The sequence below is a fragment of the Xiphophorus couchianus genome, chromosome 2 (genome assembly GCF_001444195.1).
Source record: "Xiphophorus couchianus chromosome 2, X_couchianus-1.0, whole genome shotgun sequence".
In the NCBI taxonomy this organism is placed as follows: domain Eukaryota; kingdom Metazoa; phylum Chordata; class Actinopteri; order Cyprinodontiformes; family Poeciliidae; genus Xiphophorus; species Xiphophorus couchianus.
The window spans coordinates 23,085,188-23,105,902 of record NC_040229.1 but is presented as its reverse complement, the minus strand read 5'-3'; the positions used below and the strand labels follow the sequence as shown (position 1 = coordinate 23,105,902).

General features: G+C 38.0%; 3 protein-coding genes across 4 annotated transcripts; 2 read left to right on the top strand and 1 right to left on the bottom strand.

The window, feature by feature from the left end:
• The first annotated feature begins 5,522 nt into the window (after positions 1–5,522).
• Positions 5,523–6,931, top strand: pyurf (PIGY upstream open reading frame). Its single transcript, XM_028001160.1, has 2 exons — positions 5,523–5,801; positions 6,760–6,931. Exons 1-2 carry the CDS (start codon positions 5,599–5,601, stop codon positions 6,899–6,901), a joined length of 345 nt encoding a protein of 114 aa, XP_027856961.1. The 5' UTR covers positions 5,523–5,598; the 3' UTR covers positions 6,902–6,931.
• Positions 6,932–6,958: 27 nt separating this feature from the next.
• Positions 6,959–7,489, top strand: LOC114134514 (phosphatidylinositol N-acetylglucosaminyltransferase subunit Y). The gene has a single exon (XM_028001174.1). It carries the CDS (start codon positions 6,995–6,997, stop codon positions 7,205–7,207), a length of 213 nt encoding a protein of 70 aa, XP_027856975.1. The 5' UTR covers positions 6,959–6,994; the 3' UTR covers positions 7,208–7,489.
• On the bottom strand, positions 7,160–11,487 carry LOC114134497 (uncharacterized). Of its 2 annotated transcripts, none has more exons than XM_028001138.1 (3): positions 11,259–11,487; positions 9,260–10,544; positions 7,160–8,053 (listed from the first exon to the last, which is right to left on the bottom strand). In XM_028001138.1, exons 2-3 carry the CDS (start codon positions 10,538–10,540, stop codon positions 7,907–7,909), a joined length of 1,428 nt encoding a protein of 475 aa, XP_027856939.1. In that variant the 5' UTR covers positions 10,541–10,544; positions 11,259–11,487; the 3' UTR covers positions 7,160–7,906. The 2 variants fall into 2 exon arrangements, with proteins under 2 accessions (XP_027856939.1, XP_027856948.1); XM_028001147.1 differs by having other exon boundaries at positions 9,269–10,544.
• Positions 11,488–20,715: the final 9,228 nt, after the last annotated feature.

Sequence of the window (20,715 nt, the reverse complement as noted above, 5' to 3'; positions counted from 1 at the left end):
AGGCAAAAAAGTCAACAGATGATGCAGTCAACTCGGGGCTGCACTTCAGGCTACACCACCTCGGCCACCCAGGGTTTGTACACTGAGATCCTGTTTGTAGACTTCAGCTCAGCTTTCAAAATCATCAAGCCAGACAACCTACACCAGCATCTGGGGCAAATTCTTTATTGATTACATTTTTTATTTTTTTTTAACCCTGAAGATGACAGCAGGCAAAGTTTTAGTGGACAGTCTGCTTTTTCTGATGATGTCAAAGCTTGGGGTTTAAAACTCTGACATCAAAGCAGGCTAAATAAAACTTCCTTAGGGCAGTTTGTCCTCTGTAGTGCAGATGTGCCAGGGGCAGAAGAAGTGTGGGCCTCTTCAGTCTTGTATCCTGTGAGGACACTCTAATTATCACCCTCATGCAGCATCCTACTCTCTCGTTAGGGTGCTGAAAAGCTGGCTGGACTCGCTCTGTCTCTCACTCTGTCATTATTTTTTTCTCTCTTCCTCCTCTCACTCTTCCTTGCTCTTTCTCTCTTTAATTCCCCTTTCCTCCTGCTGCCATCCCCTCTGTTTTAATAGGTACCGTTATGGAGAATATGCATCTTCGCTAAAGAGAATCCCATCCTTTCACACACTGGCCTCTTAAAGAGCTACAGTAATGCTCAGCGATCAAAACATCCTCTCCAAAAACAGCAAAGCATCCCCTTGGATAATTTGTCATAAAATCGGAATCTCTGTGCTCGTATTGTTTGAGGGAGTTACCCTGAACACCTCATAAACAAGCCTGAGCCCTTCTAACATCAAAGGCGTTGTAACCCAGCACTTTCAATGAGCCATGAGTGTGCACAGCGATCATCACGCACAGATTGGTAGCACTAAAGGCCGGCTGAGTGATTAAAGCCGGTGCAGCAGTCTGAGGCCTTGAGGCGAGCGTTAACAACGCGGCGCCAACCTTCGCTCACGCCTCATTGGCTCAGGCTTCTGCTGAGTAACCACTGAGACTTAATTGAAGGGTACACTTCGTTAACGGCGTTGCCAGGTGACCAAGAGGGGCTTAATTGAAGGCCAACGCTCTATTGGATCTGTGCCATTCCATCAATCAGGTGCATTAGCAGGAGCCAGGCTCTTTGTCTTCGCTGGCAGGGGAATGTGCTGACTACGAGAGGGAAGGAGGAGGAGGAGCAGAGAGAGAAACGTGGAGCGCAGGAGAGGAGAGGAGAGGAGGGTCCATGGGAGTATGAAAGTCCTCAGAGAACTGATTATCAGATTAAACCACAAATGCCACATCAGCAAAATTATTAAACGGGGAGGAAGAAAAAATGAAAGACCTAATCTTCTTTTTGGGTAAAATCTTTGCTGAGCAGAGAAAAGATCAGAAGCTGAAAGGAATGACAGAAATTCTTTGGCTCTGTTCAACTTAAAGCAGCAAGCCTGTTTTTTCTGCAAAACCAACAGAACTTACATTAGAAATATGTTATGTTCTACAAAGCATTATCAGAGTTTTCTTTGCTATGTTGTTAATAACCAAGACAAATTTCTCCCAACTTTCCACAAATACATGCCTCTGATGAGATCAAACAAACCAACCTATCAGAGATCTTTTAAATTTTTTTGTTTCTTTTCTTCTTCATTCATGTTTATATTTAAACTCAATGAATACAAGTTAAACTCAGTTAACTTGTATTCTGTGACTGCTAAAATGATGAGTGATGGCCACTCTAAACATCAACTTTCTTCTCTTGGTGATAGCCATTGTCCATTTGGAAAACCTAAATGTATCCAAGCTTTAACTTTTGGCTGATATCGTAAGATGTTTCCGTACAACATTTACCCCACCCCATCATGCTTCTTCCCCATGATTTTGAAGTGCACCACTCCTTTCTGCAGCAGAACACCCAGACAACATGATGCGTTCTTCACATTTGGGATGATATTCCTCGGTATACAAGCTTCACCCTTTTTCTTCTTAAAACAATAATGCCCACTGTGTGCCAACATTTCAATTTTAGATTCATCAGATGATAGGAAGTACATTTAAAAGTTAAGATGTCTGGATGTAGTGCCTTTAATATAAGCCCACAGGTGTGCTTCCAATTTTCTCAGCTGTCATGAACAGAAACTTATAAGGCTATGTCTTTATTAGGCTTTCAATAAATTGCTTTAAGCAGTGTTGCTCAATTCTAGTCATTTTAGATGTGTCTCTGCACTGATTCAAATGATTGCATTATCTCCTCTGCATGCGATCAAGTGCTGCAGATGCCTGTTAATCACCCACTTTAAAAGTCAGGTATTTGGCAGAAGGGATACACCTAAAACGTGTAGGGTAGGGATCTCTGAGGACCAGAATTGAGAAATATTGGCTTAAAGGTCCAGTAATCTTTTGAATTCTAAAAAGAAAGAAGAGAAATTTTAAATAAAGCATTCTGTCACTCAATACCCTGACATGTAGCATCTAGAAATGTTTGGGTATTACCTTACTGACAGGGAAACAAGAAAAGTATTGTCTGATTTCTAGGTTACACCAGCTGGAAGAAGTAAGAAATCCCATTTTTTAGCACTCAGTCCTCCTAGGCAGCATCCGTGTCAAAGTACTGGAAAATTATGCAACAACTGCAGATTATGAGTACAGAATGTCATTTTTTCATTTTGTGAGGTGAATTTGCACTCTAACAAACCAGACAGAAAAGTTTTAACATCAATCTAAGCCACGTACATCACTGTTTGCTTCAGACAAAGTAGAGTTTTTTTCTTCTTCTTCATTGTGCTTTTTTAATTTTTTTGAAAGCCTACTGTTGAATGCCCATCTATGTTTTCATGTCAGTATAAATTCATTTTAAGAAAATGATTCCATATAGTATCTTAAAAAATACACCTGATTTAGAGTAATATGGGCTCCTGTGGACCATTTGATAATGTTAATTTTCATGGCTGCAAGGACAAAACATTGGCTCCTGTGCAAACAGCAAGGTGAGATAACAGAATTTGAAAATAAATATATTTTATCATGCTGGAAAGTCTTGAGAGACATAATTTACCACCATCAAACACTCAGTATTTAGGTCAGGGTTAATTAAACTAATGAGTGCAACTTATCAGGAAGCAGACGGAGCTCCCATACAGGTTTGCAGCCTGAATAGATTCAACCTGACATCATGGAGCATGCAGGATTCTGTCTGTTTACTGTGACAGCTTTCAAACTGGGGGACAAAAATAATAAAATAAAAAAGATTTTTATAAAGCCCACCATACTGTAAAAAGCACTGCCAAGAACACGCTTGACTCTGAAGAACCTTTCTGCACAGCGCACCTGAGGAAGAAGCTGTCAACGACAACTCCAATGCAACTGTGAGAGACCCCTAAAAGGTCAGCAGCGTGGCGCTTGATGAAGGATGTCAGAAGACTCCCTGCAGGTTGGAAGATGCCTGACACTCTGCTCTGTCTGCTGCGCTTCCTTCCATACACCACTCTGCCTCCCACACAGACATACAACCACAATACAGCGAGCGTTGTGTAACTGTGTCTGGTTACCTAATGACTGTCAGAAGCATCTAACAAATAAACATTCTTCCAAATCAAAACACAGGGCCTCATGCATATAGCCCTGAAGGTGCGATGCAAAGTACCGCTTCTCGTGAAGTGGAGTTATTTGTGCAGACAAGTGAGAAGTTATGAGAAGTTCGTCTCTGGGCCAGAAATCTCTTAAGTTATTAGTGTTTAACAGCGTGGGAGAGACTCTCCGCTGCCAGATCCAAACTGCTTCTTGCTGAGGGGGCTGCTTTGTCACCCCAGAGGCATAAAGCCAGTGTTTTTATTCTTCATTGCACTCCAAAGTTGTACTTTTTAAAAATGTATTTAAGCTTATAACTTTATGAAGAATTTGACAACCAGTGAATTTGGATTTTGCTGTGAGTTGCTGACTCCAGCATGTGTTGCTGAGGTCCTCAGCACAACAAAATGTACTTTATAAAATATGACCCAACAGAAAAAAAAAATCTTTAGCAAACATAAAAAAACAACTGATAGACAACAAAGTTAAAACAGCTGAAAAACGGCAATGAAACGCAACAATCACTATTGTTTACAAAAACGCAAAACATTTACTTATAAAGAGCATACAATTCAGCTCACAGCTATTGACACTTCTGGAAAATTAAGCCACTTTTTTCATGTCAAGATTTGTAACTTTCCCCACTTTGTGTTATTTGTTCTTTTTCTACATTATACTTTCTTGAACCAATGTTGGTCTATGAATTTTTTTTTCAGTTCTAAACATTTCATTGTGCCAAACTGGTAAAGACACACCCATAATTTATGATCCAATTTGCATTGCTTCTGAAATCTTCAACAAATTCGTAAATGTTTTAGAAAAGGGTTTTATGGTTTTATACTAAATTTCTTCATCCAATTGTAAAATCCCTTGTTGGATATTAGAAACTCTAAAGATTTATGTAGCTTCAGTAGCTAAAATAAAAAAGTGAAGTATTGTATGATTGATTTTATTTATTTATCAGACTCATGGTGCATAGAGGAAACATTGCTTTCAGAATTTTATCTACAGGTTTTTGTTTTTTCTTTTTTACTGTTTTGTTTATTGAAAAGGGAAATTCTGGCTTATTTATACCAGGAGTCACATTGAGTGCGTCTGGTGTTATCTGTACCACAGTGTCCCGCAGATCTGTCAAAGAGGAAGGGTATCTCATGAGTAAACAGGTCCCCACCCAAAAAAAGATAGAGTAAAAGTGTACAGCTCTTCAACAGCATTTTCAAGACGTCCCATGGTGACTGGAAAAGGAAAAAAGAGAGTGTATTAGCAGGTCTGTCATGTAACGAGTGGCAGGATATATTACAGCTGGAGGCAGTTTTAAAACAAGTTGGAGCCTTTCCAGGAAAGTCTCAGAGCAATATCTTCAGTCGTATGGCTTGGAAAACGCATTCTGCTGCTGCTGCTGCTGCTGCTCTGGCAGCAGAGTTACTGACAATATTTAATACTGTATAGATTTTACCTGCTGGGAAATCATTTCACAAGGTCTGTGGGGCTTCAATAAAACTAGAATTCAAATGTCAGCTGTTGTAAACGTCCACAAACTTTGTTCTACAATAGTTTCTTCCAAACAACAGATGTGACCCGTGTAATTTTTCATTATAATGAAACAAAATGTAATTATGAGTTGTAAGTTGCAGATATTTCATATGGAATTACATTTATTAATAAAAAGGGAGCTGTCATTAAATGTCATTTGTGTAATTCAAATGCTTTTAAAATAATCATGGCCCAACTCTACAGTTGTTTAACAGAGAAAATGGGTTCAAATAGGTCAAGTGAAAGAGAAACACTGCCATCATGTGGTAAAATATAAAAACGACGAATACTAAAAATAAAGACTAACATAACTAATTGTATAGTCATTTGTAACATTGTAAATTAAATTGCACACATACAATTATACAGCAATAGTTATTAAGTCACATTTATTGTGTTTTAATTAGAACAGTCTTTCAGCGGAACCTTGTTAGAGCCGTTTATATGTTGCTAGTCGGACTTGTATTCCAGTTGGACTGAACCCAACGCTACTTGCTGGAGAGGAGCCTGCTCAGCGTAGTGTGTTGGTCATGTTGAAGAATGTTCTGAGCAGGTTGGTTACAGAAACTGGTCGTGTTCACCGTCGTGTGAATCGCGCTTCGTCCATACAGACGCTGACGGCCTGCCGTGTGTCGGCGAGGAGCTTCGCCGAGGTGAAGGACGAGGTGCAGCTTCCTTTCGACTCCTCCCTGCTGGAAGTACTGGTCTGTCCGCTGTCCAAGAAGCCACTGAGGTAAACCGGTGGCTGAGTTTGTCTTTGAAGGGCGTCAGGGGCAGAGAAGGTGCATTTGAGATTGAAACAGTGAGACTAATTAAACAGGGCGGCGCTGACGTCAGCATCCGACTTGATTTTAAAGGACCATTCCGCTGCTTTTAACGGCCCTGCACAAACTATAATCTTAGTCCCCAATCTAAAATGCTCACCTGAATTTGACTATAGATAAACGCAGTTTCTTTGTTGCTTTATTTTATGTGTGAACATTAAAAAATACTTTAATTATTGATTTTATCTTGAAACCACCTCAGTCAGAGGTAATCTGTAAACTGCCCCCAAAAAATAACCATGAAAAACAACCTTTTGTTAATTTCTTTATTTTTCTTTTTCACACAGATGTGCTACTTAGACATGTCGAAAATGTCATTCTACACTAAGGACAGCTTATAGAAAATCTGTGTTTTTAATTAATTAACTTGTACTAAATTTATATCTCAAAAAAGAGCCAAGGTAAAACTTTTGTTTTTTGGAGGGTTTTTTCACAATCCTGAATAGAAAACTTAAACAACTTGTTATAAGCTAATTTTCCAGTATGCAGTAATAATGACTTCTGTATTTAGTTTGTGAAAAATCAAGGATGCTATAGCTCATCTTTCTTCTCACCGATTAGCTTTCAGGCTAAAAAAAAAAACTTTAGAATTTGCCTTTTTGTAATCTGAACCCAAACCGCTACGATATAAAATGCCAAAACGCTAAAACATCTAGAACCCATGTCTCACTGCATAAGATTGCAAGCAGACAAGTTATATCTTGTTTTCTGAAGTCATTGGGTAGTATTATTTTCACACCAGGAAATAAGCAAACTGATAAGGAAATAAAATGAAAGGATTATTTTAGAATGCATTCATAAAAAGCTTCTCGCTTGTGTATACTAGCACGTGGTCATGGCAGAATAACACGTCTTCTCTATCTCCAGGTATGATGCCAACACCAACGAGCTGATCAACGAGGAGCTCGGCATTGCTTATCCCATCGTTGATGGCATTCCAAACATGATCCCGCAGGAGGCCAGGCTGATACAGAAAGACACTCAAACTCCAAGCACACCTGCAGAGTAGAATATCTTTGTTGGACCGAACTCTAACTAACATACATCTATCCTCTGACTTAGTGATTTGAATCCAGCGGTGGGTTATTGTTGAACTGCCAGAATGTTCTCCCTGTCCATGATGGTGGGACTGGTTCCCATTGTGTCTCTGTGTGGTTTGTTCTTCTCTGCCGCTGTGGATGAGAACTTCCCTCAGGGCTGCACCAGCAGCAACAGTCTGTGTTTCTACAGCCTGCTGCTGCCGGTCACCATCCCAGTCTATGTCTTCTTCCACCTTTGGAGCTGGATGGGGATCAAGCTCTTCAGGCACAACTAGACTATTCTCCTTAAATGTTCTCATCCAGAAAAATGTAAATATTTTCTGACGTAACTTGGAAATTTTCAGCTCCTTGAGTTCATCCTTGATACATATTTTTCAAACAACAATGCAGAGCTGTTAGAAATCTGCCAAGATGGAGGTATTCTGCTGTATTTTTTTAACTGCAGGTAGAAATATGTACCCCTACACTAGTCTCTGTAAATGTCAAACGCCTGTGTATACAACCTAAAACTTCTGTTTCTATAGATTAAACAAATAAATCTCAGTGCTGAATCCTTTTGAGAAATTTGTGGCCTGTTTTTATAGTGAAAGGAAGTGAACTGCCCTATCTTTTCAATAAATTAACTTTAATAGATAAAAGGCAATTTTCTTACATAACAAATCCACAAACTACAGTTTAATGTAAGTTTTGTCAAATATAAATGTTGGTTTTAGAGAATTTTTCTAACTTCAAAGCTTGTAACAAAATAACTTGAAAATGTAACATTGACAGAATCAACTAGAAATTCATACAAAGTTTACGGTTGGAACTGCAAAAGGCAACTGATTTTTAACCGCTTAGTGCAAGTTAAAACAATAGTACATGCTAAATTGATATTACAACAATGGCTCTTAAGCTCATGTCACAAGCATGCTGAGGGAAATCCAGATGGTCTAAGCCCTCTAGCTACAAAATTGAGATGAGTTCAAACTTATTCATTTTCTTCCTGAACGGCACTTCTTGGATTCAACATCTCTTCCCTGAGCGAGTTTCATCAACGGCGAGTATGGACGAGGTGACTGCCCCTCTCCCTTCGTCTTGAAGAAGAAGGGTTTGTTGAGTCTCAGCTGAACCACTCCGACCTGAAGTTCGAGAAAAAGAAAAAGATCAGCAGTGGCACAACCATCGCCCACTCTGTTTTTGTGTAAACATAATAGTAAGATATCTAACTGCGAAAAACGGTATGGAAAGTGCAGAAACTGCTCGGAGTATTTTCCAAGTCTAAATGAGGCAGAAATGATTTTCCCTGCATCCTTAAAGGGGAAAGACAAAATCTATAAATTGTGCATTGAAAATGTATCTATAGTCAATTAAAAATGATTTAAATATCTCTCAAGTTTGATTGTGAATGAGATATTTTTTTGCTAGTCTAGTAAAACAATTCAAACTCCTTACCTAAATAAAAACTCAGAAACAAAAGGTAGCAATATGTTTATCTAAAGGTGCATCTTGATGAACTAGAATATCATTGAAAAAAAATTTCCAGAAGAATAATGTTAACTTACTTAATCCAATTTGAATTTGATGAGTGTTTGTGATCAAGCATCCAATTGAGTCAAGGTTTCTACCATCTACCTTGAAACTATGACAAGAAGTTTGTTTGGAGCAGCCAATGTGAACCTTTTCATCCTCATCGCTCACACATAATGCTGTTAGTGGTATTGGTGCAGAAAACAACATTGATGCTCCTTGGATGTTTCTTCCACTTCCCTATGAATGGGTGTCCCAAGAGTACAATGATCCCAAACTCGGATCAAAGCTGGTTTCAACTGACTCCACCAATCAAACACTGAGCCCACAATTATAGCAAAAGGTTGTTAATTTGATATATTTGACCCTGTATGTAAAATGTGACCTTGTCTGGATTCAAAAAAATAAATAAATTCAAGCTTATGAATGTTGTGCTTGTTTTTAAAGTAAAAGTTGGGCAATTATTCAATGCTGGAAAATAAATGGCTCAAATAAATTATGAGAAGCCCCAAGTCAGATTCAAGGCTCTTAAGATGAGTCTGTTTAAATTGTTCATCAAAACTGTACACCATTAGCATTAGTAGGTAGCACACAAATCAACTATTTTGCATTTGCAGTGTTATATAAGATCAACTAAAATTTCACCTAAAGTAGAGAATTTTGTTTTTACAGCCAACCAGTTTGCACAAAAGAAAAGTTTTTTTTTTTTTTACTGTAACACAAAATACAGGACCAGATCCAATGTTCTATAGACTTTATAAATCATTTGCTTATTTTCAAAGATATTATTGTAAATGCCTGCGTTTAAGTGGTGTCACCTGGCTCACATCTTTCTTCCCAGCGTGGTGGTCGTCCTCACTGGAGGTAGTGGTGTTGGCCGACTTGGTTTCAGCCTCTGACTGAGGGCTTGGAGTCTCTTCGATTGAGGGTTCCTTCTTACCCCCTGCTGCATTCTGCTCAAGACTTTTCTCTGCTTTGTGTTTTCTGTAGACTTCAAGTGTCTTCCCTTGCTCTCCCCTCGCTCTCTGTGGCAAGCTAAGATCCAAAGGTTTCATGTTCTGAGATTCCAAAGTGGCTCTGTTTTTCTGGGAGAAGCTGAGGTAGGAGGAGAGCTCGGCGGTGAAGAAGTTTTCTGTCTGAGTTGATGTGCTTGCGAAAGCAGGACACGGGGGCGGCACACCAATGTACGGACGGTATGAGCAGCATTGTTTGATCAACACAGAGTCCGGGGTTGGGTTTATGATCATCGGATCATCCAAGAAAGGATTGTGCTTCTCATGTTCAGGCGCTGCTTTGTCTCCAGCTTGGCTCGAGTGTTTATGAAGCTGATCAATTTCTTCCTCCTGGTCTGTTTTTGTTTCCCGCCAACACAGATGCACTGCTCTGTCTTGTCCTTTATCTGATGTTTCATTACATTGTTTTCTCTTTCCCACAGGAGTGCGCCGGTTCTTGTCTTGCTGCGTGAACACACGAGGGGATGCAGAAACAATTCCGTCACTGAATTCGCTGCTGGAAGTTTCCGGGCTTCTTGCTCTGAACATCTTCTGGGTGATGAACAGGTCCTGGCTGTTTATATTATCACTGTCGTACTGAAAGTCATTGTCATGTGGTTTAATCTGGGTCTTTCCCATCACCTGGTCGCAGCTCTCGCCTTTTCTAGCGGCTTCCGTTTCTTTTGGTGATGAAGAGGTGAAGATTGGACGCTTGACACGTATGTAGGAGGGTAAGGAACCAAACGCCACCATCTTTTTTTTCTTAGTTTCTTTCACAGATTTTTCAGATAAAGAACTTAGCATCTCGTTTTGGCAAATGGAAAGCTTTTTACCACCCTCAAAGAGTTTATCATCATCAAGATTACACGCTAATTTGTTTTTCTTTTTTTCCTTCCTCTTTTCTTTTTTCTTTTCCTTCTGTGCCATCATGGCTTCTTTGAATTTGGATTTTTTCTTTTTCTTCTGGACACTCTCCTTTGTCTTTGTGGGACTGCGCTTTTTATGTTTTGCAGTTTTTTTGTTCTTCTTGTAGTCTTTCTTTGGTTTACTTTCCAATGGTGAAGGACAAAGTTCTTTGAAGAAGTCTGCATCCTCATAGTCACTCATGACTCTTAGACAAAAAGACAGACACATTATTCCAGACAAACGCATGCATAACTTTATCCAGAGATGTTACCAACATTTCAGAGTAGTTTTAATCAGTAGTTTTGAAAGCTTTCAAAAGATTTGTCATATTCCCATTTTTTATAATTGGAAAGATTTGAAGACACGTGCATGCCCAAAGGTGAAACAGGTTACAAACACTGAGATGAAATCGAGTGAACAGAACACCCGGGAAATGTTCCACACTAATTCTTAAAAATCAGACACTTTATTCCTGCAGCTTGTTAAACAGTAATAACTGCTCAGAAAATCATCATTGCAGACTTAATGTTTATTAGGACATCCTGTATTCAGGATATTAGCTTAGCCTGATACAGCAGCTAGTGCTTCCTAAGCACTTCAATGAGAAATATTCAGTATTGCAACATCTCCTCGAAAATGTTTCACATAAAAATTACTTCTAAGGCGGAACTATTATAATAAGCTAACTGCGAACTGTTGCATATTAAAAAGTAACAACTGAAAATTGCCGCGGTCTAGAGAATTACCAATCACAAACAAAATTCTACAAAAAAAAAAAGAATATTTTTTTACACATCTAGTTTCTTCTTGTACTTTTAGCTCCCTAAGATTTTCCAGGCTGGTAATTCAATTTTACTTTATTTACGAGAGAACTGCTGGTAGTAGGATCTATGAGATAAAAAGGATTTAGCAAACTCACCGGCTGAAGCCAACAAGACTTGGCGTCTTTCGGACCTCAACAGTATATCTTCTCCTTCTTTTTTACCACTCAATGCTTCTTTTTACAAATTCTATGCTTCATACGGGTTGAAATTTAGGTAAAAACGATATAAAACGCTTTCTGGTATTATAATTACCCCGAAGATAAGTTTCAGTGGCCCAGTGAGCGATTTTATTTCAAAGAGGCCGCCGTCTCTGCTCGTGGTGCTTTCAAGTACACCACGTAAAGCTGGTGTCTAACTATTTGCATTTTCACTTTTTAAATCTAAACTTAGCAATACGTTTTATTTAACTATAATTTGAGAAAATTTAATTTGAGTTCTGTTAAAATATAGTTTTACTCATGAGTGTAAGACTTTAATCAATGCTTAATTTCCCCCGAAGGAGGCTAATCTTTTCAATTTATGTTGTAAAAATAGTTTGGACCACTAGATGTCGCCATGGGAGCTTAATATGTGCATTTTCAGTTTACAAGAAATTCACTAATATGTATACACACAATCACATTCAAAAAATGCGTTCGGATCAGGCTCACTTTTCACATTAAAGGCGCCTTATTAAAATAACCCTTAAACATACTTTTCATTTTAAAAAAATTTTTTGTACTATCAAATGTTTTTTTTTATAGGTTTGATGTAATATTCTAATTTTATGTTATGTTTTTCTTACTGAAAATAAAAAAACATAAAATCATCATGATAAAGAGAAACAAAGTTTGGAAAATACCAAGAACTATAGGCATGTAGTACCTGAAATAAATTGACTTTTCAATAATATTCTGACTTATTCTGAAATCTTAAACAATCTGCTAAGAAGAGTCTTAGCATAAAAATCAAGAATTTGTCATTTGTAATTAGCTTTTTGCATTCGCACATTATTTCTGTTGAACTGCGTGAATAATCCAAATAAACCGTCCACCTCCACTCCTCCTACTCTATATGATCACACTCACTGAAATGTTGTGACTCAGACTTTCTCTGCAACTCAGTTAAAGCTTGAAACTTTCTCTGACAGAGACCGCCTGGGGGTGATCCTGAGTGGGCTAAAAAAATATTTTAGACTACACGGCAGCCTGTTTTAGTGATATTGTTCAAGCCCACTGATTGGTTTGTATACCAATAGGATGCTAATCTCATCCAAAAAGTCTTCATTTCTTAGAAAACTTACTTTTCAGTTCAAAAGCTTTACCTAAAGCATTTTCAAAAGCTTCTTTTTGTTGTTCTGTCTAAGGACATGGTTGTGAGTAATGAAATTTTACTTTAAATTGCTAAGTTACATTCTATCATTTAGTATATTTACAATGGAGGGGTATCTCCAGCCTATCTCCAGCTGTCTGTGGACCAGACATAGACATCCCTGGACAGGTCACCAGTCCTAAACACTGTAACACAAAGATACGTAGGACATACAAGAATGCAAACACTCTGAAGATTACACTCTGCACAGCAATTTAGAGTGATTAATTACAGTGTTACGTGCATGGTTTTGAACTGTGCAAGGAAACTGGAGTGCCCAGAGAGAACCTAGGCATGCAGAGACAGAATACAAACTATGCAAGCCTCGACCGGGATTTGACATTAGTGGTAGCACGTGCACCCATGTAAATGTTTTCTTCAATCATCTAACACCATCCATCCATCCATTTTCTGTTCACCCTTGTCCCTAATGGGGTCGGGAGGTGCTGGTGCCCATCTCCAGCTACGTTCCGGGCGAGAGGCGGGGTACACCCTGGACAGGTCGCCAGTCTGTCGCAATCATCTAACACAATTATTTTATAACTTTTATAACAAGTACCATCTCAGTAAACACTGCATTTTCTAACCAACATTTACAATCAATTTTAAAACAGTATGCTACAAGACCTGGATATTTCATCCATCAGTTATTTTCTGATTTTCTGAGACTGGGCTGCCAGGGAAATAAATCAAGGAGAGAAAACTATCTCATTCTTTCTGTCATGTTCTACATGTTCAAAAGAACCTGACCCTAACCTATGGTCAGAACAAAGAGAGAACAGGAAACTGACAGTTTTTTGTTCTTTCTCCACCACAACAATCTGGAAAAGTGAGCATTACAGTCACAAGACTAGGCATCAATCTGTCTATCCATCTTCCTCCTTTCTACCACCATTTGTGAACAAGACACCTGAACTCCTTCTCAGCTGAGAACAGTTGGCTTCAGACAGAGAGAAGCAGGCTCTCAAAACATGATGAAATCAAATTACTTTACTTTTTTAATTTATTGTGATATCATTTTATTGAACTCCAAGACACTGATACTTTTTTTTTTTACATAGGCATAAAAGGATGCAGAAACTGCAAAGAAAATACCACAGTTGTTTAATCTATCGAAAACTGAAAATAGGATTCATTTAAATGTCTGGGTCATTGCAAGCTCTCAGACATATTCAGCCTTGCTGATGTGCAAAGAGAGACTGAACAGATGCATTAGATTGATGTAAATTTTTGTATAAACTCGTTTGTCTCTTGCCTGAGGTGTTGAATTGCACATTATAACTTGCAGATTTGTACCATCCTCAAGCCCCTTTCTTCTTTTTCTGCTTAATTTATGCAGGAAGGTCAACTCTGCGGATCTACCTGCCTTGACTCTGAATTCACCTGAAAATGTTCAACAATTCCTCCATGGGTAAAACACTTTGGGTAAATTTTTTATTTAGTTTAATCCTAGGATGACAAAAAATGTACAGATTATTTTTTGCTTAATCAACCAAATTTTATTGAGCAATCTGGTAATCTTAGTTATCATTTAACTAACATTACCAGCTTCATTTCAAAATACGGATAAATGAAAGTATTGTTCTTATCATGCCTGCCATCACTTAGTGTGAAACTGAAGAACCTTAAATAATGTCCAGTAGTTCTTGCAAGGTTTTTCTGGCTTTGGCATATTTATATCTTTTGGATAAAGCTTTAGTTTGTGGAATAGTTGCAAAAGTTACAAGAAACCTATTATCTCCTACAAAAAATAAAATGCACAAAAATAGTGTCAAAGAATAAAACATGAGATGATGGTGATTTTACATGAACATTTCTACAACTTTGATGAAGAAAGTTATAGAAATGTTATGCTGTTAGCTTCCAGGACAACTTACAACTCTGTAGGAGCTGTAAGAATTTCTTCTTAGTATTGGTTCTGTTCTTCATATCCTCCTATATTTGTTGGTAGTTGAAAGAGAGAAATCTTTTCATTTAAAAAAATAAAAAAAATAAAATAAGTAACGTCCTGGTTTGAGTAAAATCTCCCATAAACCTGTGATAACATGTTACTGTCTTATGAAACTATACTCAAACCTTTGGGCCACAACACCAAAAGATCTTGCGCTAAGCATCAGTCCAACAAAAGAATGTCAAACTCACAGTGAAACATGATGGTAGCAACATTATGCTCTAAAGTTCGGTTGGTTTCTTTGCCAAGGAGGAGATATCCTCACAACCATAAATATTTGGAGAGCTTTTACAATGTACAGTAGAGACTGTAAATACTGCCAAACCAAGCAATTCTTCCTGATAGATTCCTCATAGAGGAGACTGAATGCTTACATTCATTGAAGATGTATGAACCAACATTACTGTTCATCATCTGTGGACTTTTATAATGTCAAGCCAAACTGCAGTGAAAAATATATTGCCTATTTTTGATTTGAAGTTATAGTAGTAAAGCTTCAAATAACCCTAATAACTCTGATTTGGCTGCTGTGTGAGTAATATATGACTCAGTTTCTTTCCCTTTCTCTCCCTGTCAGTTAATTATAGGATGAAAGAAAAAAAAAATAGGCATTACAATAATTGCTCAAATAATTTTCACTGAAAGCAGCTGTGTGGTTCTTGATAATCTAAAATTAGCCCATTTGGAGCTCTCCAAGTGCAATTTTGTTGTTGGAAATATGATTTAAAAATTCTTATAATCCTCCAGCTTGATGGGCTCATTATGCGCCCACATTTATGTTTGGGGTCTTGTAATTTTGCCTGTGCAGAGGTTTCTGTTGCCATGCCAATGGTATAAACCTGGAAATAATCCTCTCAGATTGATTGAACTTAAACATCCTCTTCTTTCTTTGCAAATGAAAGCTGAAAAATGAGGTTTGCATATATTGAGCCACATTTTGAACAAATAATTTCCTTGACACAACTTTTCCCGTGAATTTATTGTTCCTAGGATTTTTTTATGTCGGCTGCAGTTGTCACTGTCAAATAGATTTTTGTCAAATACCAAACTATGACTTTTCTGACCTCTTTTGGTTTGAAATATCAGTTTTAGACAGAGAACTGAATGCAGCGCAGTATGTGTGTGTTTAACAGCCCGTTAGTTTCCTGTTAAACTTTCTTTCAAATGCAATTTTGTCATGTTACTTCAAATCTTCTTTTTTTAAAAATACTGCTGCAGTAGCACCAGTTGTGTTGTTTAAAAAAAATGACTCTATCAGTGTGGTGTGGTGGTGCCTGGTGGCAGTAAAATTATATTGTACTGCCTTAGGGGAAAGTCTGCAGTTACGGGAAGAAGGGTCAGTCAGGGTTGATGAACTGCATGTGAACGTCATCCCATCAGTCACTGTTACTGTTCTGCTTACAGTATAATTAATGTCAACAACCAGCTACAAAAGTGTCACTGTAATCCATTATTATAAAATGTAAAGAACATTTATTTAAATGATTGAAGTTATTCATTTGTATGAAAAAAAAATTAATTTTTAACATAAAAACTAAGGACTTTTATTTTTTATTTTTTTAATTAAAGTTGAATTTTCTTTATCAAATAAAGTAACAGAGCAATTCAAAGGTCATATTTCTTTTATTGACAAGAAGTCAAGAAATAAGAAAATGTATTGACTAGATAGTCAGATAGATAGCTACCTTTCTATACATATCTACATCTAAATATTTATATCTAAATGCATATATATACAGACAGACAGATATCTATTTATCAATCCATCCATGCACCTACCCACCCAAATTTCCAGTGCAATTTTCTCATCTTTCTGCAAATTTTATTTATTTATTATTTATTATTTCCAGTTCTGTCATTTAAAAAAGAAATATGACTGCAGCAGTGCAGTGTAGTGGTGTCTGATGGCAGTAAATTTATATTGTATTGCCTTTTGTTTTGCGTATCAGAAAAAAGCTCTGCAGTTAAAAAAATGTCCTCATGTAAATTTTCAAAGGTTTTAAGGTTCTCGGTATTACCTTTAAATTATAGTTAACATTTTGAGGAGATTTTCAGGCTAGTAAGTACACATGATTGCATTAAAGTGCCCACATCCAGTCCATGAGAGCTACTTTCCTGCAACTTTTAGATGCATTCCCTTTCCAACATACCTGAATCAAATAAAGGCTTTGGTAGACTTCTCTAGAGCTGAATGTCTGATGAGGGGATTCAGCAAATTCATTCAGATGTATAAGAATGGGATAAAAGTTGCAGGATAGTGGCTCTTTAGGGCTAGACTCTGGTATCTCTGCATTAACAACATAATCAAAGATGTGTTTTTAGGTGAGACTGTGCAGAACTTTGCACAGCAGCAATTATTTTCTGTTTTCTTTGAACATGTCTGCAGATTTTCTTCTCAACAGCTCTGATCATGTCTCAACAAAACTATCATTTGTCATCGCAAAATTGTTGGAGGAACCTTTACTGTGATAGCTGTTAACTGCTAATATCAATGTCCTAAGCAAAACAAATATCGAAAACGACTGAATACACTGACAACAGTAAAGTGTAACAAGTAAAGGCCATGACTTTCTATGCAATTGCTATGTAAAATATGACTTAAAAGAAATTTGACTTCACAATTTAACACCTTAAAATTGGACCTCCGTCTCTTTATGAAACTCCTGCTCTTTCTGTCACTCTGCCTTCGCAACATTTCTCTGTTAAGCCTTTAACAAGGTTTTTACCCGTGTTGCACTGAGAAGTAGCTCATATAATAAGCTCGGTGGATACCCAGTTCCACCAGGTTTGCTAATTGCTGCTGTCGCTAGTCTGTCAGAGCTGAGTGGGTCACGAGGGTGACTCCCATTAAATTGTGATTTTTACATCAGACGCAACATGTCTTTGTGTTCTGTCCAGGCATAAAGATATATATTTTTATGTAAAGACATTGTTGTAACACTTGGTGGAGACGCAACACAAAATACTTACTCCTGTATCGCAAAAAAAGTTTTCAGATTTTTTTTGTAACATTTCTGATTATCTCAAAAAAAAAAAGTGAAACCATGTATCACATACAGTATATGAAATACCTTCTGTTGATCTATCACATAAATTCTCAAAAGAAACTTTTGAAGTTACTGGTTGTAAATAGAGCTGAGCAATTAAATGATGGCAACACATACCGCAAAAAGAATTTTTTGTCGATAGATAAATGAGAAAAGGTTATTATAGATCTTCACTATACAGAAAAGATTACTCGTTAGTGAGATAAAATGTAAAACGTGGCACTAGGTACGCATACATATTTTTGCAAGAGACTTTGCAGACTTGTGAAGGTCTTAGTTTAACACTATAAGTTTAAGGCAAAGCAACATTATTTACTTGGCCAATCTCAGTTGCTGCTCTCGTTCTCATACTTTCTTCCATCTGATTTGGAATGAACTGCTGAAGTTACTCATCCCAAACATGGTGCCAAATATTTTCAAAAAGTCAACGCTTTAACCTTAAAATAGCACCTCCCTTCTTTACTGCCCACCAACTATTCTTGAGTCTTGTTGAGAGGCTTTCCCTTCTGGTGTACCTGACCTGGAGCAGCTGTGGATGTCGGGATGTCCGGGTGCTTCCTGGCATGTAAGCAGGGAATTACCATGTTGACAGCCCCACTTTGCACTACAGTTTCAGTCATGTCACATTATGTCTCCTTGTTAATTCATGCTTGTCACTTGTCACCAAGCAGGATGAGGCTGGTGGGACTTCTTTGGATGTCAATATGGGATTACTGTCTTCTTAAGACATCCCATCCATCTCGCTGCTTTTGCTTGCCGCAGGTGAACCCCCTGCACATTGAGGGAGCATGAGGTAATAAGAACGACAAGCTGTAGGACGTAAGCAAAGGTTGGAGGTTAATGTCTTTGGCAGATGAGCTCTCAACAAGCTGCGACCCGTGCTGTCAGTAATAGTATCACAGAAAAGCAAGAAGAGGCTTTTAGGGGTTGTGCCGATCACCACAAATTGTGCCACCGTGGTATGTAAACAATTTTATCTGTTATCCAGTCAAGGCAATTATGTGAACGCTTGACTACTGGATGATAAATGCCAATATTTTTGGATGGCTGTAATGCAAGAGTGTTTGCAGAACTCATTCTGAGGCTTCTGAAAAAACACTGGTTTGGTATTTTAGAGCAAGACTTTTACTTTCCTAGTAGTCGCTATAATTAGATCAAACGCTCTAGATTCTAGAGAGTTTGATCTACACCGCTTGAGTGGTTCTAGAGTCTAGAACCACTGGCAGGAATGTCTAATTGACGTTTTTCACCCTTTTTGGTTAGGAATCACCTCAGATTTCAAAGCTTGCAGGACATAAACAGAGCCATACCCTGCTCCTGCTATATTTAGAAAACTCAAACCATCACTGTTATGTAATATGTAATGTATGCGACCAAAATAAGAAGCTTGGGGCTTCTTTTCAGTGTGAGCTATTTGCTGCTGCAGATCAGTGACCTTTGAGGGGGAAACCTGCCTGAAAGCTGAAGAGCTATAGATGGGCTTAACCCAGATGATCATATGACAGATACAAAGTGAGGAATGGGGATGTTTGCTAGATTAATGATCATTCCAGTTTTATAAGGAGGAGTGTTGATGGTTTTAAGATGAAAAGACACATTGTGAGGTAAATTTATCCACTGAACATCTGAAAGACATAATGTATTTTTGTGGTATTAATCCACATAAGCTAAAAAAATAAAGTAAAGAAAGCAAACAATCAATCAATCAGTTTTTCAAGGTATATTCGTTCAAGCATTCTTAATAACTTCAGGGTCGTTGGTGTCTCTGAGCTTTCGAAGTTCTCTGCCTCTTCATGTAACCCCAGACTGACTGATTGACTGATGTTCAGACTGAGGTTTTTCAGGGAACGTATCTATTGCAGATACTTTTGGTCGCCGAAGATAGAATTTATGACTGCCTTAAGCTCACGTTCTTGCAGCAGCTTTGAACTGGGACATATCTCATCTGCACTGCAACGTATCCCAACTGGAATTTGAGACATTCCTTTAACCTTTTCAGTAACTGTTGCAATAAGATAAAATGTATAAATCAATGTTAAACCTATGAATACCTGATGTTCAGCGGCCCTGAATGACACTCATGTACACAAGCCCATCAGTCATGCCTACGACAGTGACGACAGCAGCGTCGACCAACAACACATCTCCCAAGTTCCCTCTTAACCTTGGATTCAGGATGTTTCCTCTGACGTCAAGTTGGTATAAAAGCTCTTTTTTTGAGAGGCAAACTCATTAAAACAATGTTAATTCTTGAGTTTAGTGTCTATGTAACCGGGGAGACTCTCTAATAGTCAATGAGAGTCATAAATCCATCCAAATGTTGCCTCTATTGTTGTTAGGCATGCTTGGAGTGGGACAAAAAAGGTCACATCGCATGTGGACCAATTGGTATGGGGAGTTCTCAGAGATGGAGGAAAAAAATCCAAGGAAGGAAAAATGTGGGAAGAAGTTTTAAGCGCACAGTTTAGGATAGGTGGAAAAGTTTAGTCCAAAACTCAAACAAAAGAAACCTCCAATCATTCTATGGCTGCTTTTGTTAGAGTAATTAACATTTAACATGGTTTTCTGGGCTTTTAAGAAACTTTATAGTAGCTTAACATAAAGCTTCCTGTAAAATTCTCAGATTCTCCGTTTGGACATGTTTTTTTCCCCCAGTCACCAATGTTTGAAAGCATTCGGGTTCAAAGCCATTCACTTGATGCCATATGACAGCGGAGAAGAGGAGGTGTTGTCGTTTGTGTCCTGCCCCCTCCAAAAGCTGGAGGTATGACATCAACAGCAATAATGAAAGCAGCTCATCAACAACTGGATACCGGGGCTATAAAAGGAGCCCGTGGAGTCCAGTGCTTATCATAACTAATAGGAGCTAACCACCAAACCAGACTGGCTCGCTTAAGAGACTATAGCACCATATTTTATCTTTCATCACACTGAGGAGAAGGAGGCAACCCCACCACAGGTATGTTCATTTCGACTTGTCAGTTCCTAATCAAGTGGAGGCCAAATGCCTCAAATCCGATAGGGTTACTCTTTTGTATCTAAGAACAATAATGCTTTGTATTTCAGTATATGATATACATGTGAAGCTAATTCTAATTTGCTCACTCATTCAAGAGGTAGCTTGCCTTTAAGCGTTCTCAATTAAGCAAAATTTAGGGGAAAGCATGGTTTTGAAAAAGTCTATTTGTTTCAACAGGTTGTAAA

What these genes read in the sequence shown, in the direction of transcription:
- pyurf (XM_028001160.1), top strand. Translation starts at nt 5,599, where the DNA reads ATGTTGAAGAATGTTCTGAGCAGGTTGGTTACAGAAACTGGTCGTGTT. An exon ending in CTGTCCAAGAAGCCACTGAG is followed by an intron (nt 5,802 to 6,759) that starts GTAAACCGGTGG and finishes CTCTATCTCCAG; the next exon opens with GTATGATGCCAACACCAACG.
- LOC114134514 (XM_028001174.1), top strand. Translation starts at nt 6,995, where the DNA reads ATGTTCTCCCTGTCCATGATGGTGGGACTGGTTCCCATTGTGTCTCTG.
- LOC114134497 (XM_028001138.1), bottom strand. Translation starts at nt 10,540, where the DNA reads ATGAGTGACTATGAGGATGCAGACTTCTTCAAAGAACTTTGTCCTTCA. An exon ending in GGAAGAAAGATGTGAGCCAG is followed by an intron (nt 8,054 to 9,259) that starts GTGACACCACTT and finishes CTCGAACTTCAG; the next exon opens with GTCGGAGTGGTTCAGCTGAG.